At 37.8% G+C, this 25,708-nt stretch overlaps 1 protein-coding gene across 6 annotated transcripts in view; it reads right to left on the bottom strand.

Moving 5' to 3' along the window:
- Positions 1-25,708, bottom strand: part of CACNB2 (calcium voltage-gated channel auxiliary subunit beta 2) — a 255,787-nt gene that overhangs the window by 76,648 nt on the left and 153,431 nt on the right. For 4 of the 6 annotated variants that reach the window (XM_063452511.1, XM_063452516.1, XM_063452512.1 and 1 more), the window contains one exon: positions 16,545-16,664. In XM_063452511.1, coding sequence (XP_063308581.1) covers positions 16,545-16,664 — 120 coding nt within the window. Of the gene's footprint in view, positions 1-16,544; positions 16,665-17,876; positions 18,426-25,708 lie in introns of those variants that run through there. The other 2 variants (XM_063452514.1, XM_063452517.1) reach the window with 1 other exon arrangement.

Raw genomic sequence — 25,708 nt, 5'->3', positions numbered from 1 at the left:
TGAAGCACTTCCAATTTTGTAACAAACTAGAAAACAAATTCCCTCTTGACCCCAGATTAGCAGTCAGATTTATCACTGGATTTATTATTGGATCAAGAAGCTATTACCCTACATTGAAAAATGATAGCATTGGATATTCTGTTTTTGCAAGTATGCTTCTAGTTGTTTCAACATATGTATGGACTGGATAAAACCACTTCTTCAAGCAGAGAATTCCACATCCTTATTCTTCTTACTGTAAAATAAGTAAAGTCCTGTTTGTGAATTGATTTCCACACAATGGTTTGTATTGGCCCTGGATATAGTTGTATAATGTTATCATATCCCCTCTGAGGCGACGTTTTTCTAAACTAAAGAGATTTAAATTGGTTAACCTTTCTTCATAGCTAAAATGTTCCATTCCTTTTATTAATTTTGTAGCCCGCCTCTGCACCTTTTTAGTGCCACAATATCAGTAGAACAGGTGCCCAAAATTACACAGCAAATTCAAGATGTGGTCTTACCAGCGATTTATAAAGAGGCAAAATGATATTCTAATCCCGAGAATTAAAGAAGTAACAAATTTATTTGCCAAAATGCAATTAAAAACAATTTAAAAATAAATATAAATAAAAGCATATAAGTACTAAGTCCTTGTAACCAAATGCCAATACGCATTTCACTCAGTTGAGCTTCCTCAGTTGGCTGTATCTACAAGGAGAGCTTAAAATCTTTTTAAGCAAATGGCATATGGACGTATAATATATACTGCACCATTGTAGTTCTCTCTCTTTTTTTTCCCGTATACCCTTGTTTGTAGAACCACTCGATGGATGGTGGTATGCTACCATAAAGGCATAAAGGCATAAATTAGAGAGCCAGTCGTTACAGGCTCTGATCCATGTGAGTGGATCTTATCATTTAATATTTCTAGCTTTATGTGTATTACCATCTACACAATATATTTGTTTTTGTTTCCTTCTTTTATGTACCCAATATTTACTTGTGACATATCATTTTTTAAGGGTGAGAACAACTGCATTTGCACTTTTTCAGCGTTCCACTCAATCACTATTATCAAATACAATATTTATTGCCATCTTACGTCTGCTGATGAATTGTTAACAACGTGGAAGCAAATACAATCCTATTATTCTAAAGCTTTTCAATGATACCTTTACCGTTATCAGACTGGTGATATAAGGTATACCAATACCTTATGTTAAACACTCAAGTTTAGATTTGCTAAACTTCAAAATGGAAAATATGATAGCTAAAGAGAGCAAAACCAACCCCATTTTTTAAGTACATAAATTCTAAAAAACCCAAAAATGAAAGTGTAGGTACACTAAAAACTGAAACGGGGGTGTTAGTTAATGAAGACCAGGAAAAGGCAGGACTTTTAAATAACTATTTCTCCTCTGTATATATTAAGGAAGAACCCATGGCAATAGATGTGCAAATGATTGCTACTAAAAACTTGCAGAATAATTGTTATTGGTTAACTCAAGACAAGGTGCTGAAGCAACTAAAGAAAGTTAATATAAACAAAGCTCCAGGGCCTGACTGTATCCGTCCACAAGTACTTAAGGAACTAAGTGTAGAAATAAGTGATCCTCTGTTTTTAATCTTTCAAGATTCTTTTCTTTCAGGAAGTGTTCCGGAGGATTGGAGGAAGGCAGATGTGGTTCCTATATTCAAAAAGGGTTCAAAATCATTGCCTGGAAATTATAGACCTGTGAGCTTAACTTCTGTGGCTGGGGAAATATTTGAAAGGTTATTAAGGGATAATATTCAAGAATTCCTTGAGAAGAACATGGTTATCAGCAAAAATCAGCACGGTTTTATGAGGCACAGGTCATGTCAAACTAACTTGATTGCGTTCTATGAAGAAGTAAGTAGAAGTATAGATCAGGGTGTTGCAGTGGATGTGATCTATTTGGATTTTGCCAAGGAATTTGATACAGTTCCACACAATAGATTAGTGTTCAAACTCAAGGAACTCGATCTAGATGAAAATGCTTGTTCTTGGGTAGAACATTGGCATAAAAACAGAGTACAAAGCGTTGTCATTAATGGTAATTTTTTAAGCTGGACAGAGGTGGCAAGTGGTGTCCCTCAGGGGTCTGTTCTGGGACCCCTTCTATTTAACATGTTTATAAATGATCTTGAAGACAACATTGAAAGTAATATTTTAGTGTTTGCAGATGACACAAAACTCTGTAAAATAATACAATGTCAGCAAGATATTACTTTCCTGCAGAGGGATTCAGATAGACTGGGGGACTGGGCACTCAAATGGCAGATGAAATTTAATTTTGAAAAATGCAAAGTTATGCACTTCGGCGTAAAGAATACACAAGCAACGTATACCCTTAATGGAAGCGAATTAGGGATAACACACGAAAAGGACTTGGGAATTGTTATAGGCAACAAATTATGCAACAATGTGCAATGTGGTCTTCCAACTGAAAGCCAAAGCTCTGAGAAAAAAACCTCATTACTCAATTAACATTTTTTTATATTACAAACACACAACCCACACACACAATTACACTCAGTCGTCTCACACACAGCAATCACATACAATCACACTCAGCCAACTACACTCATAGCACATTCAGCCAACCACACATACACCCCACACATCAACCCCCACAGCCAAACACACACATCTCATAATATCACACACAAAATAAAGAGTAGGTCTGTAACACATTTATGTACGTACTCACATAAAATACACATTACTAAGGGGGTTGGGGGTGACACCACGAGTTACCGCACCAGGTGACACCAACCATAGTGACGCCACTGAGTCACTGGAACTCACACATTTTAGCTAGCATATATCATGCTTGCAAATCCTGCCTGTACCAGGTGCTGCTTAGACAATGCTAGCACCTGTTTAACCAGACCTGACTCCTAAGAGTCACAGGCCCATTTATAAACCACAACTTATTCATACATCATGTCAACAGCGAGCGTTTGTTATAACACAACTATAAATCTGATAATTCACAGATACAGTAGCTCCGTTCAGGTGAGCACAGAGCGCGTTATCAGTTTAGCTAAATTCGCCGGGGCTGATAGTGTGTGAATGGCAGGATATCTGTTGCCATGGTTTCTCTGTGTTGGAGGAGATACATTCTACTGGTCAGTAAAAGTTTCAAACCTAGCGATGTACCGATCGATTTCAAAACCAGGATACTGATCTTTAGCGGCGCTGTGGAATACCTAGTCATTATGTAAATACATAATAAGAATATTATAGAGCAATTAAACTATATGTACATTATTTTATGTGCTCCTGCATTTTTGAAGAAATTCTTGCTGTCTTTATATGATAATTTCTGCCAGGAAAACACTTGATAATAAATAATTAAATGTTAATCAGCCCTCCTGATTAAGATGTGAGGTCTTCTTCTAGCAGGTATAAATCCAATCTATACATTGTGCTGGTGAAATCTAGATAAAATATATAGATCACAACATAGATTTCATAAATGGACAAGGAATTATGGAATGGCTCTAAAGCCATAGCATTTGTCAGTAAATTCAAATAAGTCCACTCTCACCAAACCACACCCCTCCCCCCAACAACTCCCATGGTCAGGAGTTTCTCACACAAGGCATAGCACACAAACATAAAGGAGAAGCTGCGACTGAACACTTTTCAGAAATCGCACGACTGTGCCCACTCACATCTATGCCCACGAAGCACTCATGTTTGACACAATTATACCCAAAAGTGCCAGCACAAGGGACAAAGGCGTTAGGACTGACTAGGTGACCCACACTTACGTCTACACAAAAGACACACATAGCAGAACCAGTTTATACTACCAGTTTATAGCATGTTAAAATATAAAAATACAGTGTAGACGCACATAATGTTATTATCCTACAATAATTGTATATCAGACTTATTATTACGCAACAGAATGTTTATTGTATGGCTTATGCAACGCACTGCAAAAATAAAGAATTTTAACATTGGAGTAACTAAATGACGTCCATTTGTTTAAATATACATAGGGATTAAGGAGAGAGCGCAGGTAACTTTTTTTCTTTGTTTTTTTACTATATGTATTAGCTGATGTGTACTGTAGTTATTGCTGCTGCCCAGTAATGATGGGAGTGAGTGCAGGACTTTTCTTTTTGTATTTGTATTCACTTTTTATATCAAACAGCCTGGTTACAATGCTGCCACCCATCCCATGTGTTCCCTATTAAGGGATAACAAGTATATAGGGGTGTATATAAAAAAATACCCCTTTCTGTCTCATTGGAGATATTTTTGCCAGAAGCTCAAGGAAGCAAGGTAAAGGGTCAGTGTAGGACCCGTCTAGGGGGCTCTGCCTTGACATTGGCAGGCGGGCATTCCCTCCAGTGGAAATTGGAGTAACTAAATGACCTCCATTTGTTTAAATATACATAGGGATTAAGAAGAGAGCGCAGGTAACTTTTTTCTTTGGTTTTTACTATATGTATTAGCTGATGTGTACTGTAGTCATTGCTGCCGCCCAGGAGTGATGGGAGTGAGCTCAGGACTTTTCTTTTTGTATTATTATTCTATAGCGCCAACATATTATGCAGCGCTTTACAATATTATAATGGGGAAAATGTAACAAGTGAAATTTAACAATATATTACAGGAACAATAGGTTGATTAGGACCCTGCTCGAAAGAACTTACAATCCAGAAGAGGTGGGGGTATATTGGTATTTATTCTGAAGTCTGAAAAGCCCCTTGACAGATGCAGATAATATCGGACATTAGTAAATAACCCTGATAAAGATGCTGGTGTTTTATAATAAGTGTGCATGATTCACACAGTGAGGCTGAGCATGAAAAGTAATTCCCAGAAGTATGTACTATGCAAGTGGTGCAGGAGTGAAATTAACTGATCAAATAAACAACCAGAAGTTTTGATTTGATGTCAGTGCCGCAGCAATAGGATGCTGTATATGCACATCCCAACAATGTGAAGCATTCATACGCATTCACTAGCAAACAGGTTGTCAGAGTCTGCAACAAGTAGAGCAAGTGAGATCAAATTTTATACAATGTGTCTTCCTTTAACCCCTTGATGACCATGCATGTCATAATATAAGGGGATTTAATGCTGTAATTTCTATTTTATTTACAGTTATTCCACTGGCATGCAATTATTCAATATATATGTTACAGATTTTTGTTTGTGTGTGCGTGCGTGCGTGCGTGCGTGCGTGGACTACCCAGCTAGGTAGACTATGCATTGTGGGAATAGTAGTCACTATAGCTAGTTGGCAACAGTATAACCAGCATTTGACTAGACTAGAAAATTTGAAATGTTCAAAAATATTATATTACAGCGGACAACATATCAAAAGCTGCAGTAGCCAAAATGTTTACCAGATGTGCACTAGGCCTGATAAAGTATGCTGTCACTATGACGTGGCTGGAATTTGGCTTGGCAGGCAATAGCTCACAGAATAACATTCACATCCAGAACCTAATGGGAACAGGAGGATATTCCAAGCACAGGACCTGAACACACAAGCCACACCCCTGGGTCTCTGTGTAAGGGGATCTGCTTGCATAAGACTGCATGGCAACAGAGGAGGCAGGCCAGGCCTGCTGTCACACAGAGTCCGTAATACCAAGGGGGAAGATGTGTTCTCTTCCCAGCTCTGTGAGACAATGTAATTCTTCGCCAGCTCCTTCCTGTAATATAGATAAGATCAGAGGGCTAGCCAGTGGGTCATATCTGCTTTACAAGAGAGTGCAATTTACTAAAAATGGCAATGTTTGAAGTGAGTGTGAATATTTATATCACATGATCTCTGGTAATACAATGTAACGCACAGTGTGACATCGAGCCATGTCTTACTATCCACAGCATTTACCCCAACAACTCAGTTAGAGGAGAGTGACCTGTAATAGAGAGACTCCCATCAATCTCAGGCAGAGAAGAGGCCGAGAAAGGAGCAAGCCTCTATATTATTATCATCATTTTTATAGCACCAACCCAACATGTTCCACATAGTTTTAAGATGATAGCTTCAATATATAAAATAACAAGTATTGACATACACAGTAATGCTGACAGGGACAAGAGATAAAGAGGCCTTGAGGCCTATAAAATATTGGACACTCATTCTGCTATGGAACTTTAAATTTCAATTAATTTTTACAAGTAATTAAATATAATAAACCTAAATATATAAGAAAATTATATATAAAGATACATAATGGTGTACCATGTTGGTCAAAAATAATGTAACATGAACTATGGTGTCATGAATTACGATGCATAGAGAATTCCTATATTATTTTACCACAATATATACTATACCTTTATGCCATTATGGTAAAATAATACCATCAGTGAATCGGTTATGGAGAAATCACATTATAATAATATGAATGGGTCGAGTAGGTTGTGAAACTGTCTAATGTCTCTCATGTCACCTGATTGTTTTTTTGTTTTTTTTAATCAATTATGGTTTCTTGCAATTTAGACTTGTTTATAGGGGCATTGTGGGCAGCATCCCACCAGTTTTTATATGGCTTTATTTTCAGTAGTTTAAAAACACTAAGATTATTTTTCTGAAACGGAGAGTGGTAAGCCAAAAGAATATGGGAAAAAGTAGTGTCCCTTTAATTTTGTGATAGGCTTGAGTTCTGCAGGATCCCTCCCCCTCATTGGTAGCTGTTTGGAGACACTTATTTGACAGTATCAAGGCATGTAAAAAAATGGGTCTGGCTTGATATCGGCCCCATTTCAGAAGGTTTTGCACATGCCTAGTGTCCTTCAAGAAGCAGTTGCCATTCAGGCAGTAGAGCCAGCTGCCCATGACTTGACAAATGGAAGGGGAGATTTCTGACACAGAGCACTGTGCTCCCTGTCACTAATAGTTTTAAACACTTCTACTGCACATACATTCTACATTTGAGGAGTGAGACACTCGTGCTGTGGCTAGTTGAAAAGTTGTGAAGCTTCAAACTGCAGGACTGGGACTGTGACTCTGAGGACTGATCTGATTTCAATCTGTTTTAATCTACAATGGTTGTTGCTTCTGTTAACGATGTCTTTATAGTTATTGCATACTTCTTGGCTCCATGTAACCAATGCAGATTAACTGTATTGCCAGCTGCGAAAGGTAATAAGGAGTCTATCAATATCCTGCTGCTTTAATCCATTGTACACTGTGTGCTGAGAGCCAATAGTGAGTCAGGAGTAGCTCAATGGTTGGAGTCTATCAGTATCTTAATGCTTCAACCATGTGCAGACTGTGTGCTGAGAGCAAATGGAGTAGCTGACATGTTTCATAACAGCAGCAATATTTAACAGAAAGATAAAGTTATCATAGCATGAGCTCTACTGAAGATAAGAGGGAAAGCTAAGAGAGGGCTAGGGAGATAGATAGAGAGCTGGATCATTATAAAGAGATGTGTACTGTGTGGGGATCTCTGTATTGCAGCTCTGTGTAATCCATCACAGTGATTCTGGCTGTGTGGGATAGTTTTGAGCATATCCTTATAGTGTCCAGTTCTCTGTGTTATTCCTCTGTATTTAACTCAGCTCTACCTGTTGTATGGGTTTATCTGTAGTCTATTCAACTCTGTGTATTGAATAGGCATCTTTGTATTATATAGCTATTTTATCTCAGCTCTGTTTACTCCTTAGATAAACAGTACCAAAATAATAAAGAACGTCACACATGGCCAAACTGCATCAGCAAAGAGGGACAGTGTTTGCTGTCATTGACTGGAATACACAGAAACTTCACAGGACAGTTGCTAAATGCCAAGAAAACAAAACTTTAACATTAACTCCTACGTCAGCTGTCACTTCTGTGATCCAGTGTCAACAAGAACTGCATGTGGTAGGGTGGAATTTATGGTTCTGCTAACATCCAGGCGCACTTGTTTTAAGGCCAAAACACAATGATGCAAAACCAGAAAAACACAAAACGCGATGGCTTAGTGATTGGATAATTTCCTTCACTCTGACAGCCACTAAGATGAGCTTCTGCAAAAATAGGTGGGTAAACAATGAATGGAATTCCATGGGAACTCTATGCACCATAACCACTACAGTCTTTTGTAATCCTTAGTATGTATGAGTCTGAGTTTATCTGTTTTATTATATCTAACTGGTCTCCAGATGACAAAAAAAGGAGAAAAAATTCGGCACTCAAAGTCCAAAGAAATCGTGGTAAATCTTACTTCCTTGTCATTCATCCAAATTTGCGAGGTAATGATAGTCTGCAAGCTCTTGGCTCATTTCCTGACTGCCAGCAGGAGGTCCAGGATCTGCGTGCCAGGAGAACCCTTGTTTGTTAAAGCACTGAGCTGGCATCAGCTGTAGAGGCTGCATTCAAAAGACTATTTGTACCATAACCACTTCCATTAGCTGTAGTGCATATGGTGCTTAATGAGTCCTTATACATCAAATTTGAGATATAACAAAACATTTTCTCCGTTTGCTGTACAATGTAAAGAATCTTGCTAGCGAGAGGAAAAGCTTCTGGGAACTAACACCTAGGTCAGGCATAGGCAACCTTTGGCACTCCAGATGTTTTGGACTACACCTCCCAAGATGCTTTGCCAGCATTATGGGTGTAAGAGCATTATGGGGAATGTAGTCCACAACATCTGGGGTGCCAAAGGTTGCCTATTCTTAACCTAAAGCATTCTTTCTAAAGTAAAATATCCCAAATTTTGCTCTATGCCTGCTCAACTTGAGACCCATCTCTCACCTTTCCAGACTTTTCCTCTGGTGTCCTTTCTAGAAACATGTGTCCTTACCTCTTGCTTATAAACACTTAATCTAGAGTATAAACACATTTGAGCAAAGCCTGTATCTCATCTTGTATCTATTCCTATTAAATTGCCTGTCACAAGTTATATGTTTGATTTGTTGGTATAATTATGGTTTATAGCTGCATAATATGCTTGCAATCTGTAAGTATAGTAATAATAAAATAATAATATAAATACCCTTAGCTTGGATAGGGAGGTATTGCTGAATTTATATCTGCAACATTAAAGAACACTTAATTTAGCAGCCCCATTCTACACAGCCACAAATACCCTCAGTGTAGCTTCGATAGCACAGTCATACCAATAAGATAAGCTGGTAGAGAGCTTGATTTCCCACAGCTGTGCCATAGAGAATGTGTTATGTCACAATCACCACCTTCGTTTTAAATCACCGCGTAATTAGCAAATGGTCTTCTTGCAAAATGTGATGCCATTTCCATAAATAGAACAGACGAGCAGTCGCAGATAAAACTTGCAATGTATCCGTGCGCCTAAAATATCAGCAGAAACCCACGTTTCCATAGCAACACGGAGACTCTCCGCGTTGCAGGTCCTGCGTAAAAACAAAACAACAGAAAAAGACAGATTTGGCATCACTCGTCACAGAGCATATCTGTGAAGTTTGTATCAGTCTTTGGAACAGAAATTGCCATTTTGTAGCCTTTAAAATCAATTTAAAGTGAATTAGGCTGTAAAGAGTTATTTTTTTTTGTATGGCAGAGGAATGGGAAAAATGTGATTTTAGCAAGAAACTAAAACACAGAACATCTTCCACTGTAAAGAACAGGTAACAATCTATTTATTAATGATACGGTATTTTACTGCAAACAATCTTGGACATTTATTTCGTCATCTAGTGCAGGGATCAGCAACCTTCTGCATTCCAGGTGTTGTGGACTACATCTCCCATAGTGCTCTAACAGTCATGATGCTTGCAAAGCATCAGGGGAAAAGTAGTCCACAACATCTGGAGTGCCGAAGGTTGCCTACCCCTCTAGTTTCCTAAAGAAAATGACCCAATGCAATGAGACCCATCCCCCTTTCTTCTACAGGTGGGGAGAGAGAGAGACGCTCTTTACAAAATGCAGTCTGATACAATACAACCGTAAAAATATCGGATTTATTTATTTATGGTAAAAATGGATAGTTACTACATGTGACTCAATTTGCTGTCATTACACATAGATTTAGTAATTGAATAAGCAGGTTGAAGTGGAGTTCACTACTTGCGTTACTTGGAGGTAGAATGGCGTAGAGCAAGGATAGGCAACCTTCGGCACTCCAGATGTTGTGGACTACATCCCCCATACTGCTCTTACACCCATAATGCTGGCAAAGCATCATGGGATGTGTAGTCCAAAACATCTGCAGTGCCGAAGATTTCCTATGCCTGGCGTAGGGGGTTCACTGGAACCATTGGGACCGGTGCTTTTGTTATGAAATTCTAAAGCAGTTTGTGTCTTTCAGGTAGAGAGGTAGGCTCTGTGATCAGCAATGATGTAAAATCATTGGGATGGAAAGTAAAGGAATAGTCCAAGAAGCTGAAGGACTTTAGGGTTTAATTAGCTGCCCCCCTCTTGCTCACTTTTCAAAATAAATCTGCACTTTCTGAATGTCAAACATTGTCTTGGATGAACTGGATTAAAGTGGTTCGTGATTAATTCATCATCAATTATTAAATCATTGCTAAATCCGTAATTTGCATCTAAATACAAAATATAAAGACTATTTTAAAAAGGTTCTAACAAACAAGTCCAAGCAAAGATTGAATTAACTTCAGTAAAGTCCATGCGTAAACAAACTAGAGTGGCTATCTACAAAAACCCCCCCTGCTTTTTACAAATATTTATATAGTGCCAACATTTTCAGCAGCACTGTGCAGTAGACAAACAAGACCGACATTTATTTCAAACAAAATACGTATGACATACAGGAACAGTTGGGGAAGAGGGCCGTGCCAAACGACCTTATTCATGCAAATTACAGATGCTTTATTGTCTTATTAGCAAAAACTTTAAAAAGTTACCGTATGTCCCGAGTAACGTATATGAGAGTGCCTGACAACCACTGCATTATCCAGTATCACATGATTTTACAAAGTAGGCCTGCGGTTTCATTTTTCTAAAAAGTGTGTCAATAAAGATATTTTATTCTAAATTATTGACTTGAGTGAAGTGCTGTCTTTGTTTAGTGTGGAGGAATCTTCAGGGTCAGCCATCCTCACTGGAGTGAGTGAGCGGGATATCCCCGGGAGACATGCAGTTGTCAAATAGAACTCTGAGCAGATTTATAAAGTTCCTGAATTAGTCTACGCAACACACTCACTTGACGAAGATATAGTATCTCGTCTGGAGGAATACAGTTGCATCTTACAGCATACTAAACATGTTAACGTTTAGTAGACTATAAGATGCAACTAATTAAGAAAGCAAAACACATTTAAAATGTAAAATTAAATGTAAATAATTGCATTTTGCTCTAAAATATATCTAGGAACTAGTTTACAAACTACCAGCGAAGGACTCTATCTATTTTACTCCCAACGAGCACCAGACTTCTTTTTTTGCAAATGAAGAAAATTAACCTGTACAAATTCAATCCGTTAATTCAATAAGCAGCAATCGGTAATGAATTGAAACTGAAAATGCAAACATCTAGTGAATGAATTAGTTTGATAATGTTTTCAAATCAGCTATTGTGGCCTCCATTTTGCACAACAATGCATTGTTTAGTAGATAAACCCCAAAATGGCTGCTGTAACTAATGCAAGTCAGGGTTTTGTGTTGTACATGATCTATACATCACCGACTACGTGTCCTACAGCAGGACAGCAAACCACAGAGATGGTTATCAGGTTGTTTTAAGCAGAGTTACCATTGATTCCTACTTCTAATACCTGGAGAGAAGAAACTCTGTATCCTAGTCAGAACATGTGTCAGGTGTAGTGAAAAACACCTTACACCGAGTTAAAAATAGTACAAAATATATAATAAAAAATAAAGCTGTGGTGAAGATGTGGTTTGTTTTTCCTCTACTCTGACAGCTATGCCAGAGGTTAATTAATATTGTATAAGGTCTGTCTGTGCACTGTAGCCCGTATTACAGAACAAAATTCCCATGGCAACCCTGTGCCAGATTTACTTATTATAAAAAGAAGTGTGAGCAGTACAACGAACTTACAATATCTGATTGCTACCTGTTTACTTGCTTCAAATATTTGGCATTTTGTTTTGGCTATTTGTTTTACACTGAAGCCACACATTCTTCACACAGAGGCTTGCTTCTGTGTTAATTATACTCTAGGTCAAGACTGAAAGGTAGGTCCTAAGTAGTTGTGCAACTACAACTCCCATGATGCTTTGTCAGCCATCGTTGTGTATGTCACGTGACATCTTGCTGTTATATCCAACCTCCTAACCTGTGATCATCTTGGATCTGCCAAAAGTAGTTTGTAAATTACCTACAATTTCATACCCAATTGAAAAATTGTAAATAGTCGCTACTATAAGTAATAATAATACAAAGGGAATAATAATAAAAAGGTACAAGTGTTTGTGTGTGTGTGGGGGGGGGGGGGGGGGGTAGTAAAAGTTTGGCAATGCAAGAGACAAGAGAAGATTCAGTTCTCTGTTCTGTATAGTCAATTGACTGTAACATTTCTAGTCTAAACAAAAAGAGTTGAACAGCTAGTGTCCTATTGCACCTTAACCATTGCAGTTATCACATCCTACAGCTTCGAATCCGTAAACCGAAATAAGATTTGACCAATTTTGTAAAGATGAGGTAGGTACTTTGAAGTTTCAGGTGTTCAATCACTACATAGTAAGTTGCTAAAGAAGAAGCCTAAAACATTTAGGTTAAAACAGCAGAAATGGAGATATTTTAACAAGTTCGTTATCCATGCCTACATTTTTCAAGCTGGCTGTAAACATGTCACAACTGTTTTAGTAAACTGACCACCTTAGTAGAAAAGTGGTGCAAACATGGAAAAGGAGTGGACTCAGAAAGGGAACGAGACAGCTTATTCCACTGGTTTCAGTAGTGATTGATCCACTTTTAGTATTTTAGACCACTTTCAGAACTCCCAATATATCGGGTCCTTGTCTCCTCACTCACCTACCTCACGCTCCCATGCCGCATCTCTCACTCACTCCACGAGGACACTGTGTCAGAGCGCGACCCACCAGGCACGCTGACCGCTCACGTTCATGAGCACAGCACCTCTGTTCGCACGAACGCCACTTACCAGAACCAGAAGGAAGAACTCCATGCGTACGAACGCCACCTCTGTTCATGCGAATGCTACTCACCTATGCTGCAGACAGAACTCCATCCGTACGGACGCCGGCTCCCAAACACAGCACGAACAGAAGCAGCAGCGTTCTAACAAACTGACTTCTGTTTGTGCTGTGTTGGGGAGCATGTCCGACCACACAGAAGGAAGAAATTCAAGGGAATCAAACACAGAGCCTTTTAAAGGTACAAGAGGTGGAGACCAGGGTGGAACCTCAATTAACTGAACCTGTGACGACTGTCCTGACCTTTGACTTCCCCGACTATTCTCTTTGTCTAATCCTTTGGTACTGCAAACCTGGTTCTTTGCCTTAAGCATCTATCTGCATATTGGGCTCAGTACACTAAACTGTGAACCCAACACAATATCATCAAAACATTGGGATTATCAGTTATTATTGTCAGTTCTCTAGAATTCAAAGTCCAATGAACAATAATACATTTTCACTGATACTTTTCCTATTGCAGAAATAGATGAACATGCCTAAAAGATTTTTTTTTATCCTAATCAGTTGTGTTACACTACCTATATCTTTCATTAGCTATAATTTCCAATAAAATTAATTATATAATTTAACAGAAGTCAAATAAATTCATGGCCATTTTCAATATGAACATCTGTATCCAACCGAAATGTGTATATATCCCCCAAAACACTTTATCAAAGTAAGGCACCCTAAACCAGAAGAACAATTTAAGATAAAAAAATAAATTAATAAAAGGGACAGGAGCAGGAAACCTTGGAATGTTTACAATTTGAATATTTTAACCTTGAATTTGAAATTGTAAATGTAAATGTTGGAATTCAGCTTTAAATAAGTACTTAATCATATTATATACTATAAACGAGAGAAATCTTAATGTATCCTTCCTGGTAAAATATTTTATAAATAAATACAGGCAGATAATTGCGTTACAAAATCCATGTATGGGACCCTAATTAGCGATAGTTGCTAATTACATGGAAATACAGACTTTGACAACCTCCACTTTTAACCCGTTCACGCCATTATGACATGTCATTACATCATGAACGGTATGAGCTTTAACAGCGTTAGGGCGTAATGACACATCCTGTTTGTGCCCCTGCAGCCGACCTAATTTCCCCTGAATCATACTCACATCATCGGATCCGGACCCAGGCAGTCCCCATGCAGCCAATCCATCTGATCCGAGTCAAGTGATCGCGTGACACTATGATCCCATGACTCTAATCGGTTTGCTTGGCAAGATTGACTGGGTTGCCAGGTACGTCCCTCAATATTTAATTAATAAAACTAATAATATATAAACTAATGATATATAAATAATATATATTTACACACTTACAATGACATTTTATACATATATACATAAAATGTCATTCTATGTGCGTTTTGACATATATATATATATATATATATATAACATTCAAAATACACTTATAATTAAATATATATATTTATATATATATATATTCCAAGTCCAATGAACAAAAAATTCTAAGTGTAACTATATAATATTATATTATTTTATTCATTACATATCGGGGGACCTGCCTGACAACCCAGGCAGAAAGTCCAGAGAATTTAATTTACACGCCCTATATATGACTGTGCAACTTTCCAAACCACCATAAAAACTGTACATGGTGGGTACTGTTATAATTGTGAGACTTAGTTGAACACAAATATGAGTAGTAAAACATATGACAATGATATCATCTGCAAAAATGCAGTTTTTGTGTGCAAAATGCAAAACAAACTAATATGAACACTAATTTTGGCCAGGCTTTGTGACCTGCAAAGAAAGATTGGTCATACTCTATTTTTAATACTCTGGGTTGTCTACTTTTACAAATGGTACGACATGATGAGCATAATTTTCATTCCTGGGCTGCCACAGTCTCAAAGGCAATATAGGCCCAGCAAACCAATCTAGTAAACTGAATAGGGGAAGCCCTATATTTGACATTGCAACTTTGGGCATCGTTGTACTAATGGGACTTCACAGCATACAAATATGTGTATCGCAGTAAAAGCTATCAGTATTAAGAGATTTACAGTTAAAATGCCATGCAGAACTTGGAAAAAAAGATTTATTCATTTCTCAAACCTTTTAAAATTGTATTTACCGGTATATTAAATTATGTTTCATATTTAAACATTTTGTTCCTCCTGAACAAAATTATATAGAATGTGTGTGGGTGCACTTAATATGAAAGAAGTAAATTATTATTGAACAGACATGAGGCTCAAATGCTAGTTTTTTTTTGTTTTTTTTTGTGACCAGTATTTCATAAAACCCCATGACTTCCTGCAAAGCAATGAACCGTATATCACCAGACAGCATTTATCCATGATGATAATAAGACTAGAACTTTAATTTAAAAAAAATAAAATAAATTAATAAAAATCAACTCTAGATATTTCAATAGTAAGAAATATATTTTTTTAAATTATACATTATATACTACTGGGAATAAACTATTGAAGATTATAATCAGTAACTAGTTGTATATTGTGATAAACACCAACACAGGAAAAAAAAGTACAAAAATAAATGTAGCATATATGAAGGCATCAGACAAGAAAAGGCAAACATATTCTATATGTTCTTTGTTTAGGATTGCCAGATCGCCATGATTCCTGCATTGTGTTGGGTAGGGATTCATATTGCTGCCTTGTGTATGTAATGTCTGCAAGCTCCCTGTTATAGGATTTACACTGTCACAACGTCTTCCTGGAGGCATATTGCATCACCATGCTGTAGATCAGGCAGTGAGAGGTATGTAGAAATCATATGCTGCAGGGGTGCTCTGCAGGGCAATGCTTTCATTAAACTGTGCTGCAGCATGTAAGTGTGATACATATCCAGGAAACGGTAGTGAGTCTGGAACCTGTCCATCCATGAACTCAATGAATTGATCACGGTGGTTTTTCCCAGATCTCAACTGAGATTAATTAACTGCATTCGCACTAGGTTTCAAGAATTTAACATACTGCCGGGCAGCACTTTCAAGCACAGTTTGAAAAAAAAAAATGAAGAATTCATAACCATCCTGCATAAGCATGGCAATATGACAGTCACACGTATGTCACAAAACCGACATGTCCACTTGACTAACAACATTATAGCTCAGGTTGATAAGATACTAAATGGCAACTGGTTGCTCTCCAAAAAGTTAACTGGAAAATTGTGAAAAGAACACAAATATAACAAAACACTAAGCAGGAAATATGACAATTTTGCTGCATTGGAAAAAAGGTTTATTCAATATTTGCTTATTTATTTCCAAAATATGTCCATGCTCAGAGCAGAGTTGGACCAGAAGGTAGGCCTCCAGCCTTTAGACTGGGGTGCTGCTCTTTGATAAATCCTGTTATAAGGAAACACTATTTTTACAGCTCATCTGACACCACCATGAAAGCTATTAATGCAGCTCTGTTTCATTTGCAAAGACCAAAAGCAATACCTACCCTTGCTTTCTCCAGCTGTGCCTGGGCCTGTCTTTCTGCCTCTCTTCGGACAGCCTCCCTGTCTTCTTCCAGAGAGACATCTGAATCGGATGGACGGCTGGTGTAGGAGTCCGCTGAACCCTGGGGACAGAAACATAGGTTTCAGTTGAACCAGAATTAAAATGTCATCATGCATAGCTTTTTAACCCTTCAACCACAGCTGATCTGAGCTGCAAGTGTTGCGACATTTGTCACTCTTGTGTTCTAAGATTCAAATTTTAAAAATGCATATGACTATTCAAAGAAGGAGCCTCCTCATACCCCCTCTTTGTCCCCTCCAAGCACTATAGAATTTTGAAAAAAAACGAGAGAGTTAGGAGAACCCTTTCAAAACATCTCTATATATTAAGTGGTGGAAAGTAATATAAATGTTGGGGTTTATCCACTAGTCATCGACATGTGGTTAATTGAAGATTGGATTGCAAAATTCAAGCTAAAAGACTCAATCTGTGGCTATAACAGAGTGGGGATTTGTTTTTTCCAAAGCAGTGCACTTTGCCTGAATTTGGAATCTGGTTTCCTGTTCGTTACCGTTCAATTGTTTGATGTGTTTTGTTTTTAATTCTTTCAATGTTTAGTGCATAAGCCCTCACTGCACACATGATAACACACCTGGTTATATTAAGACCAAGTTATTTATGTCAATTGCCAATGGGACAGGGCATCTGTATACAATAGACTATATATTAGTATTAGAATGTATTATTTTAAAATCGTGATAGTATTACATGAATTATTATTATTATTATTATTATTATTATTATTTATGAGGCAGCAAAATGTTTTGCAATATACCCTGCTTTCACTTTATGTTAACATAGATAATTTCATAAATTAGATGAGCATGACAACAGCATAACAACATATCTATATACATATACAAATACATATTAAATGGATGTTTTTAATATGTAAATCTGATTAAAATATACAATAATTTTCAAAAACAGTTAGCTATATTTTATGCAGGACAGAATCAGACAAAAAAACAAACTTGAAACTCATATTTTTTCCCCCAAACTAATAAATAAAACACACTCTTAAATAATACACAAACAAAAAATGTCATTACAAAATAGGTGATATTATCATGCTCACTTTCTTACAGCAGAGTTCAGGATTCAAACATAAAACAATCTAAGTTATCCTTTTGAAATTACGGAGGAATAAAACCCTTGCGGGGAAAAAACTTACATTATCTGCTTTTTTCTAAGTACATGCAGTGCTACAGATAAATCATTACATTCTGTCAATATGTGTACCTTCCCACAGGTAATATTACAAATATCTTACACAAATATCAGAATTCTGCAATCCGCCTCCTTTGGCTCTTTTGAGAAGCCTGACCCATGTGGCCTTCATTAGCCAGACAGCTCACTGATTAGTCCCAGTTGCAGCATCCAATACAGATTACCCCAAAACATAGAGGGTATTGCAGAATCTCGAATCCTGCCCTATCCATCTTGCCTTTGAAGATGCTACTGTGCCAGACAGTCACATGAACTTGGAAGAAAGTGCTAGTGAAATACAGTATCTGTTTTCCATTCCGGTCAAAAACATCCATGAAGAAAAAAAAGACACAACATAGGTCATCTATAAATAATTGGTGATATCATCAAAAATTCCCTTTCTCAACATGCATAGGGTGCACATAAAAGGTATTCTTTTGCCAGCATCAGTACCACTGCCGGGTGATGGTTGCAGAGACAGGAGATCCAAACAGATCTGTGCTAGGAAACCTATTGGAAATAAAATCCTTAGCAAAATGTATTCAGTGACATTTGCAAGTGCAAAGTTCAATCAGTCTCTTTAGGGATCTAGTAAGGGGAGGGTTCTCACAGAACTGGGCATGCTCCGAATCCCAGCTCTTACGCAGATGCTCGCATCATACTGAGCAGTGAGTGTATGTCAGATGCTGCTCTGCATCTCAAGGGTAAACCGCTTGAAAATAGCAAGATCCTTGCAAAAACCAGAACAGCTGGTAACACGTTCTCTGCATTTATTTAATCTATGGCAGTGGCATCACAATACCAACCCCCCCTCCCTCCCCCCCAGGCCAGAAAGCTTATCATTTATAGCCCTATATCATCGTGAGTGCTATTTGCTGCATCACTAAGGACATATAAAGAACAAAACACATAACAATTGTTTAGTTTACCAAGTGCAGCAAACGCAAAAACAAATGTTTAGAATTTTAATCATAAATACTGTATGAAGGTGGTGTGCATTCCACTTGGGTTTAACTCCTGCGTGGCCAGAGGGGGTGAGAAATGCATATAAGTACATTAATCACGCCTCTGGCTCTAAGTCATGAAAGAGATTATACAAGTCAATGTACTAAAAAATAATTTATGAATGTGAATATATTTACAACAAAGCATTGAAAGCTTCTAGATTGTAATATACCTTAAAGGGCATCTGTCATGCCCCAAACAATTTATGCTCTTTAGATTGAGTATACAATTTTAACTATACATTCTGCTAGAAGGTTTTTTTTTAGCAAATGTATAGATTAGGAGAAAAACCTATTTAAAAATAGTTTTTCTTCCAGCTATTAGTCAGGGCATTGACTGACAAGGGAGAGCAGAAAAGATCAGTGCATGCACTGTGGTTGCTATGGAAACTCCCTAGCCGGCGCCTGAGAGTATAGGAACAAAGTTACGTGATGTCAGTCCGTTTTGACGCCAGCATGCTAGCATCGAAGGCAGCATGCTGACGCCACTGGCGTCCCAAGCAGGGCTAATCAAAGACGACTTCGGGAGGAGCCAAAGGGGAGCGGAGGCCAGGAGGTGGGTGTTACATAAAGAGTAACCACCCACGAAGTGGTGCTAGAACGAAAAGAAAAGTAACTAAATATTTATAATTTATATTGTGTACACCGTGCATCTTTATGGTGTATTCGATGCATATGGGAACGATATCAAGTAAGTTGTTTTTTTCATAACAATTTGACTTTAAGCAATAAAGATAAGTGGATTGGGATTAATTTACTAAACAGTGCATTATGGTTAAATGACAGCTGATTGGCAGAAAAAAATAATAATAATCTAAACTACCCTGGTTGGAAAAATAACATTAAGGTTGGCTTAAACATTACAATTTGACAATCAGTGTGCCACAATTCATTTTGTAATTTACACACAGGGTAACTTAAAGAGATTTATCTATTAACATACACACTATGGGAATGACATACATATGTAGACATATTTTCATTTTTCAACAAGATAGATAGATAAATAGACAGAATTTGATAAAAGTTCAATATCTTTCAGACAGCAAAAAGTTATACAGTAATTAAATCATGGTGAGAAAATATAATAAACTTCCTTCTGATGAACCAAACCATGCAAACGCTGATCATTTCCTGATCTTTTATCCCCTCTGATATATACCACCTGAAACATACATTACTTCTCGTCATCCCTCGAGTATATCTTCTCAAATTGTATAGAATATAAAGTGGGTGAGCCCAAATTAAAATGCACTCATTACGTCCCATCTTGGCTACTGCAATCTTATACCCATATTGGTTTTCCTCTAAAAAAAAAAACCCCACAAGCTAAATCTATATAAAATGCTGGCTATCTGATTATGCTCTTAGTAATTGTTTATTTTCTGCCTGTCTTCTCTGCAAAGCCTTTCATGGATTCTACAATTCACCAACAGTGAAATATAAACTCATAATGCTTTCCTTTTCCTTTTATATTTCTATCCTTATCAGTTAATTATCCCAAATCAGTTTCTCTAATATTCTTATATCCTAAGAATTGTCACGTCTCTTATCAAAACCTCCCACAGATAACTTTTCCCAGTCAACTCTATATTTCTGGAACTTATTATTATTACGTGAGTTCTGTCTGTCCGTTACCATCTTCAATTCTTCAAAACGAATCTCTTCCAAGAGGCCTACAAATCTCTCTAATATCTTTAGTCCCAAAATATATACAGTCTTACTAGTCCATATTACCGGTTTCCAAAAAATGCATTTTGCCAAAAAATTGTTATTCAATCTAGTTTCCCTGGGTCAAAACATACTTCGTTTCACACCTATCTCATTCTCGTTAGGATTGAAAACGTGTTTCTAGTGCTCGGAAATCCACTGTACCCATATCATTCTATCTGCCAAACCAAAGGTAGTCTTATTCTCTACACTTTGAAATAAAAAAAATAGCAATAATTAAAAGTAATGTTGCTTGTATGGGAGAAGAATCACTTAAATCATATTACTTCATAGAACCTTTGGAGTCCCCGATTTATATAAATTTTAAGACACATACACACACTTGATGAATACATGCATGCACACATGCAGCAAAATGCTGAAGGTCCCTGTACTCTACTGAGGCTGGTAATAATTAGGAAACAATGACATTCTAGATAGTCATGGCAATATGGTCCTTAGAGATCCTACTCTTGTAGCATTCTTTTCATTTAAGCTCTCATAATACTCTACAGTGCTGCTGTTAAATAACTAGTGTGGAGTATGGTGTATATTCTACTTATTATCCAAAAAAACAAATCGGATATTTCATGCTGGCACCAAGTTTCTTCAACCTTTTCAGGAGAAAGGCTGTAGTCATTGTCGGCATATAAGTAATATTGTCATGTTTTTGCTCTGTGTTTGTTTTCACCACAATTTTCCTTTCCTAAGTAGTGCACCCACACATACTATGCATTGATTTTTAAAAGACAAATACAGCTTTTGTGGTGTGCCATGTATAAATATGCTTCTGATTTCAATAAAACACACACACACACACACACACAAAAAGAAGAAAAAAATGCTACCCCCCACATCTTCACAGATATTCTTATTATAATGTGCACATAATTAGTGCAGCTAAAGTACATGCAAATAAACTCACTTACCCTGGATTACAAAGCAAATCACTTGTGTAGTATTTAAATGTGCTAAATTTGTTAATTACAGGTGACACATTATAAGGAGTGCAATAAAGACATCAAAGGTACAGTTAAGAGTTAGGGTTATGCTGTTTGGCCTCTGGTAATTATGAAATAAAATTGTAACAAAAAAATAAACATGGTGATACATTTTACTAGGCCCTCTTGCCACCATGATGCTGAGCCTGTCACAGCTTCACAATTTACAAAGTCAGATTATTCCATTGCACCAATTGTAACAATCTATCGGTGAACCAATTGCTCTCACTGCTACCGCTGTGAGTGGTAAATCAGAAGAGGTTACTAATACTTACCTATTTAAAACCGTGTGTCTCTTATGATTCATTTAAAAACACTGGACTTTAAAAAGTCAGATTAAAGTTACCAACAAATAGATAATGCAATAATTGCACTGCAGCTTCATTAAACTGCTTTCCAACAAAACAGTGTTAAAAGGGACAAACAGGCACCACAGTGTTCCTCCTCACACTGTATGGTTTACACACAGGCCCCACAGTGTGCCTCACACTGTATGGTTTACACACAGGCCCCACAGTGTGCCTTACACTGTATGGTTTACACACAGGCCCCACAGTGTGCCTCCTCACACTGTATGGTTTACACACAGGCACCACAGTGTGCCTCCTCACACTGTATGGTTTACACACAGGCACCACAGTGTGCCTCCTCACACTGTATGGTTTACACACAGGCACCACAGTGTGCCTCCTCACACTGTATGGTTTACACACACAGGCACCACAGTGTGCCTCCTCACACTGTATGGTTTACACACAGGCACCACAGTGTGCCTCCTCACACTGTATGGTTTACACACAGGCACCACAGTGTGCCTCCTCACACTGTATGGTTTACACACAGGCACCACAGTGTGCCTCCTCACACTGTATGGTTTACACACAGGCACCACAGTGTGCCTCCTCACACTGTATGGTTTACACACAGGCACCACAGTGTGCCTCCTCACACTGTATGGTTTACACACAGGCACCACAGTGTGCCTCCTCACACTGTATGGTTTACACACAGGCACCACAGTGTGCTGCCTCACACTGTATGGTTTACACACAGGCACCACAGTATGCCTCACACTGTATGGTTTACACACAGGCACCACAGTATGCCTCACACTGTATGGTTTACACGCAGGCACCACAGTATGCCTCACACTGTATGGTTTACACACAGGCACCACAGTGTGCCTCCTCACACTGTATGGTTTACACACAGGCACCACAGTGTGCCTCCTCACACTGTATGGTTTACACACAGGCACCACAGTGTGCCTCATCACACTGTATGGTTTACACACAGGCACCACAGTGTGTTTTAGGATTTAGGGTTGCGGAAGCTAGAGGTTAAAGATGAATTTGGGTAAGGCTGTACCTTTAAGACACTTTCAAGGTGTTTTGTATTATAACTGTTATTACTCTCAAACAGGCTACACCTAAGTCTTCATAACCCTAAAAACTCTCTCATTTTAAGCCATTATATTGCCCACCTCAGTTCCCCACTACCACAACCCTAAATGGCTACCACAACTCTAAACCATCTAACGCTAAGCTTACCATGGTGGTATTTTTTCATCACCATGTCTTTTTTTGACAGACATTTAATGACGCTGAAGTTACATGAGCACTGCATACACATTGCGTCATACGAATTCTCAGGGACACTTAACATGCGTACTTTTAAAGTCAACATTGTAAATATATACAATCTCTCACTGTGGGAACAGTAGTGACAGATGCTGACTGGGTCAGCAGCTGAAACATATGGATTCCCAGTAACGGGAGAAATGGCATCTCAAAAAAGTACATGGAATTCTCTTCTTCAGAATGTTTGTGGCATGGTAAAAATTCATTTTGCTTCTTCTAAAAAATCGAATGTCTGACGATGTCAGGAAAAAGGATTACATATGGGACAATGACAATAAAAAACCTTGGAATTAACCATAATTTATTGTATCTTATATAAAAAAATGCATTTTGGACCATGCAGTACTTTCTCCTTCCTGGTGTATTTTCAACATATTTTAGTACCCCGTAATACAAGTTACTTGTATTTATACCACTTAAATGTAACTAAAGAACTGCCAAACGGGAAGCCATAATTAATATTGTTGATAATCAGGGAACTCTTTTTCCTCCTTAATATTATATGGCTTATTTAACACTATAATAAAATAGCCCACATGCAAAAACGGTGTGACTTTTGCATCATTTAATTCCAATCTGGATTTTGGCCAGCCTTGCACAGTCACTGGAATGTCCTCATAACAGAAATCTTTAATGCTATCATTACTTGTTTTAACCAAAATTTCTAGTGAATATACATATTGTTTCTTTACTAAACATGAGATGTTGTTAAAGGGACACTGATACATTTCCTTATCACGGCATTGTGAGGATTTAGATTCTGCATCTCCCCAGCCCTTCAGTGTGACCACACCAGAGCTGACTCTGACTTTTAATACATCTGGTCAACTGTCAAAAATAATGGTGATATGATCAAGGAAAATTTGTTTTTTTGTCAAAAAGCGTGAACATGGTTTGATGGCAACTGTTTGACATAATACAGAGGTGCTTCACTCATAATGTTTTGGTACCATAATCAATGCTATACAGCAGGGGTGGGCAATCTGCGGCCCTCCAGATGTTTTGGACTACATCTCCCTTGATGCTTTGCTAGCATTATGGCCCTAAGAGCATTATGAGAGATGTAGTCCAAAACATCTGGAGGGCCACAGATTGCCCACCCCTGCTATACAGTGAATATATATATATATATATATATATATATATATATATATATATATTATATATAATACAGTTGTCACAATGCTTGGAGTACCCCTAACATAGTATATAAAACATCAGTATATGTGGCTAACAGGGAGGAATAAAAAATATTTATTGCCTCAATTATTATTATTATTATTATTATGCTATTTATATAGCGCCATTAAATTCCACAGTGCTTTACAATGGGTGGACGAACAGACATGTAGTTGTAACCAGACAAGTTGGACACACAGGAACAGAGGGGTTGAGGGCCCTGCTCAATGAGCTTACATGCTAGAGGGAGTGGGGTAAAATGACACAAAAAGGTAAGGATAGTATTAGACTAGTGTATCTATCAATAGTAGCTGTATCTATCTGGTAGACTGTACAATATATTAGAATCATCACAGTGGCAAAATATATTATCAGTCAGGCAATGCTGACATGCCAAGCTATACTGTATATAACGTTAATTGTACTTTATAGAAGGAGTATAACATATAAATGCATACTACAGGGCTGTGATGGCTTTGCTGATCCCTGCAGCATGCGATGAAATATCATATGCTGAACATACCAGACAGACCCTTCCCCACATGTTATACATTGAGTGAGCTAGCATAGACACAGGAAAGCCAGTTAGTGGAGAAATCACGGTGAGCTGCACTGGTGGAATGTGTCTTCAGGGAGATGTTCTGGTGGATGTGTCAATAGGGAAATGTAGCGGTGGAACATGTATATAGGGAGATGTTCTGGTGGAACGTGTCTATGGGGAAATGTTCTGGTGGAATGTGTCTATGGGGAGATGTTCTGGTGGAATGTGTCTATGGGGAGATGTTCTGGTGGAACATGTCTATGGGTAGATGTTCTGGTGGAATGTGTCTATGGAGAGATCTCCTAGTGAAATGTGTTTATAGGGAGCTGTAATTGTGAAAAGTATCTATAGGGAGATATACTGGTGGAATGTGTCTATAGAAAAAAATATTGGTGGAATATGGCATTGGACAAATTCATTGAGGGAGGGATGTGGAAAAGAGTATGATGACCTAGAGTATATGGCTGGTGAGTAAGAACTGGGAGAATATATCTGAGCATGTGGCTGGAGGCATACTATCTGGTGAGATAAATAAATCTGTGGTGATCTGTACTGTAGTAAGGGCATTGAAGAACACATAAAGAAATGTGGCAATGGGAGGACATATTGGGGTTACAGTATAGCAGATGCAAGGGAAGGGAATGTAAGTGATCTCTCGCTCAATGTCACTTACCTTCATTTCCTAAATTAATTTAGGCATAAAGTGAGCATCAATGACTGCATGAGTGCTGACCATATGACAAGCCATTTCCTCCCAACCATGTGTCTATCCAGACTTGAATTTACTTTGTATTGCAATGCATTGGAGGTTCGGAGTGCAA

The sequence above is a fragment of the Pelobates fuscus genome, chromosome 4 (genome assembly GCF_036172605.1).
Source record: "Pelobates fuscus isolate aPelFus1 chromosome 4, aPelFus1.pri, whole genome shotgun sequence".
Taxonomy (NCBI): domain Eukaryota; kingdom Metazoa; phylum Chordata; class Amphibia; order Anura; family Pelobatidae; genus Pelobates; species Pelobates fuscus.
This window is presented reverse-complemented; position numbering and strand designations above follow the sequence as displayed.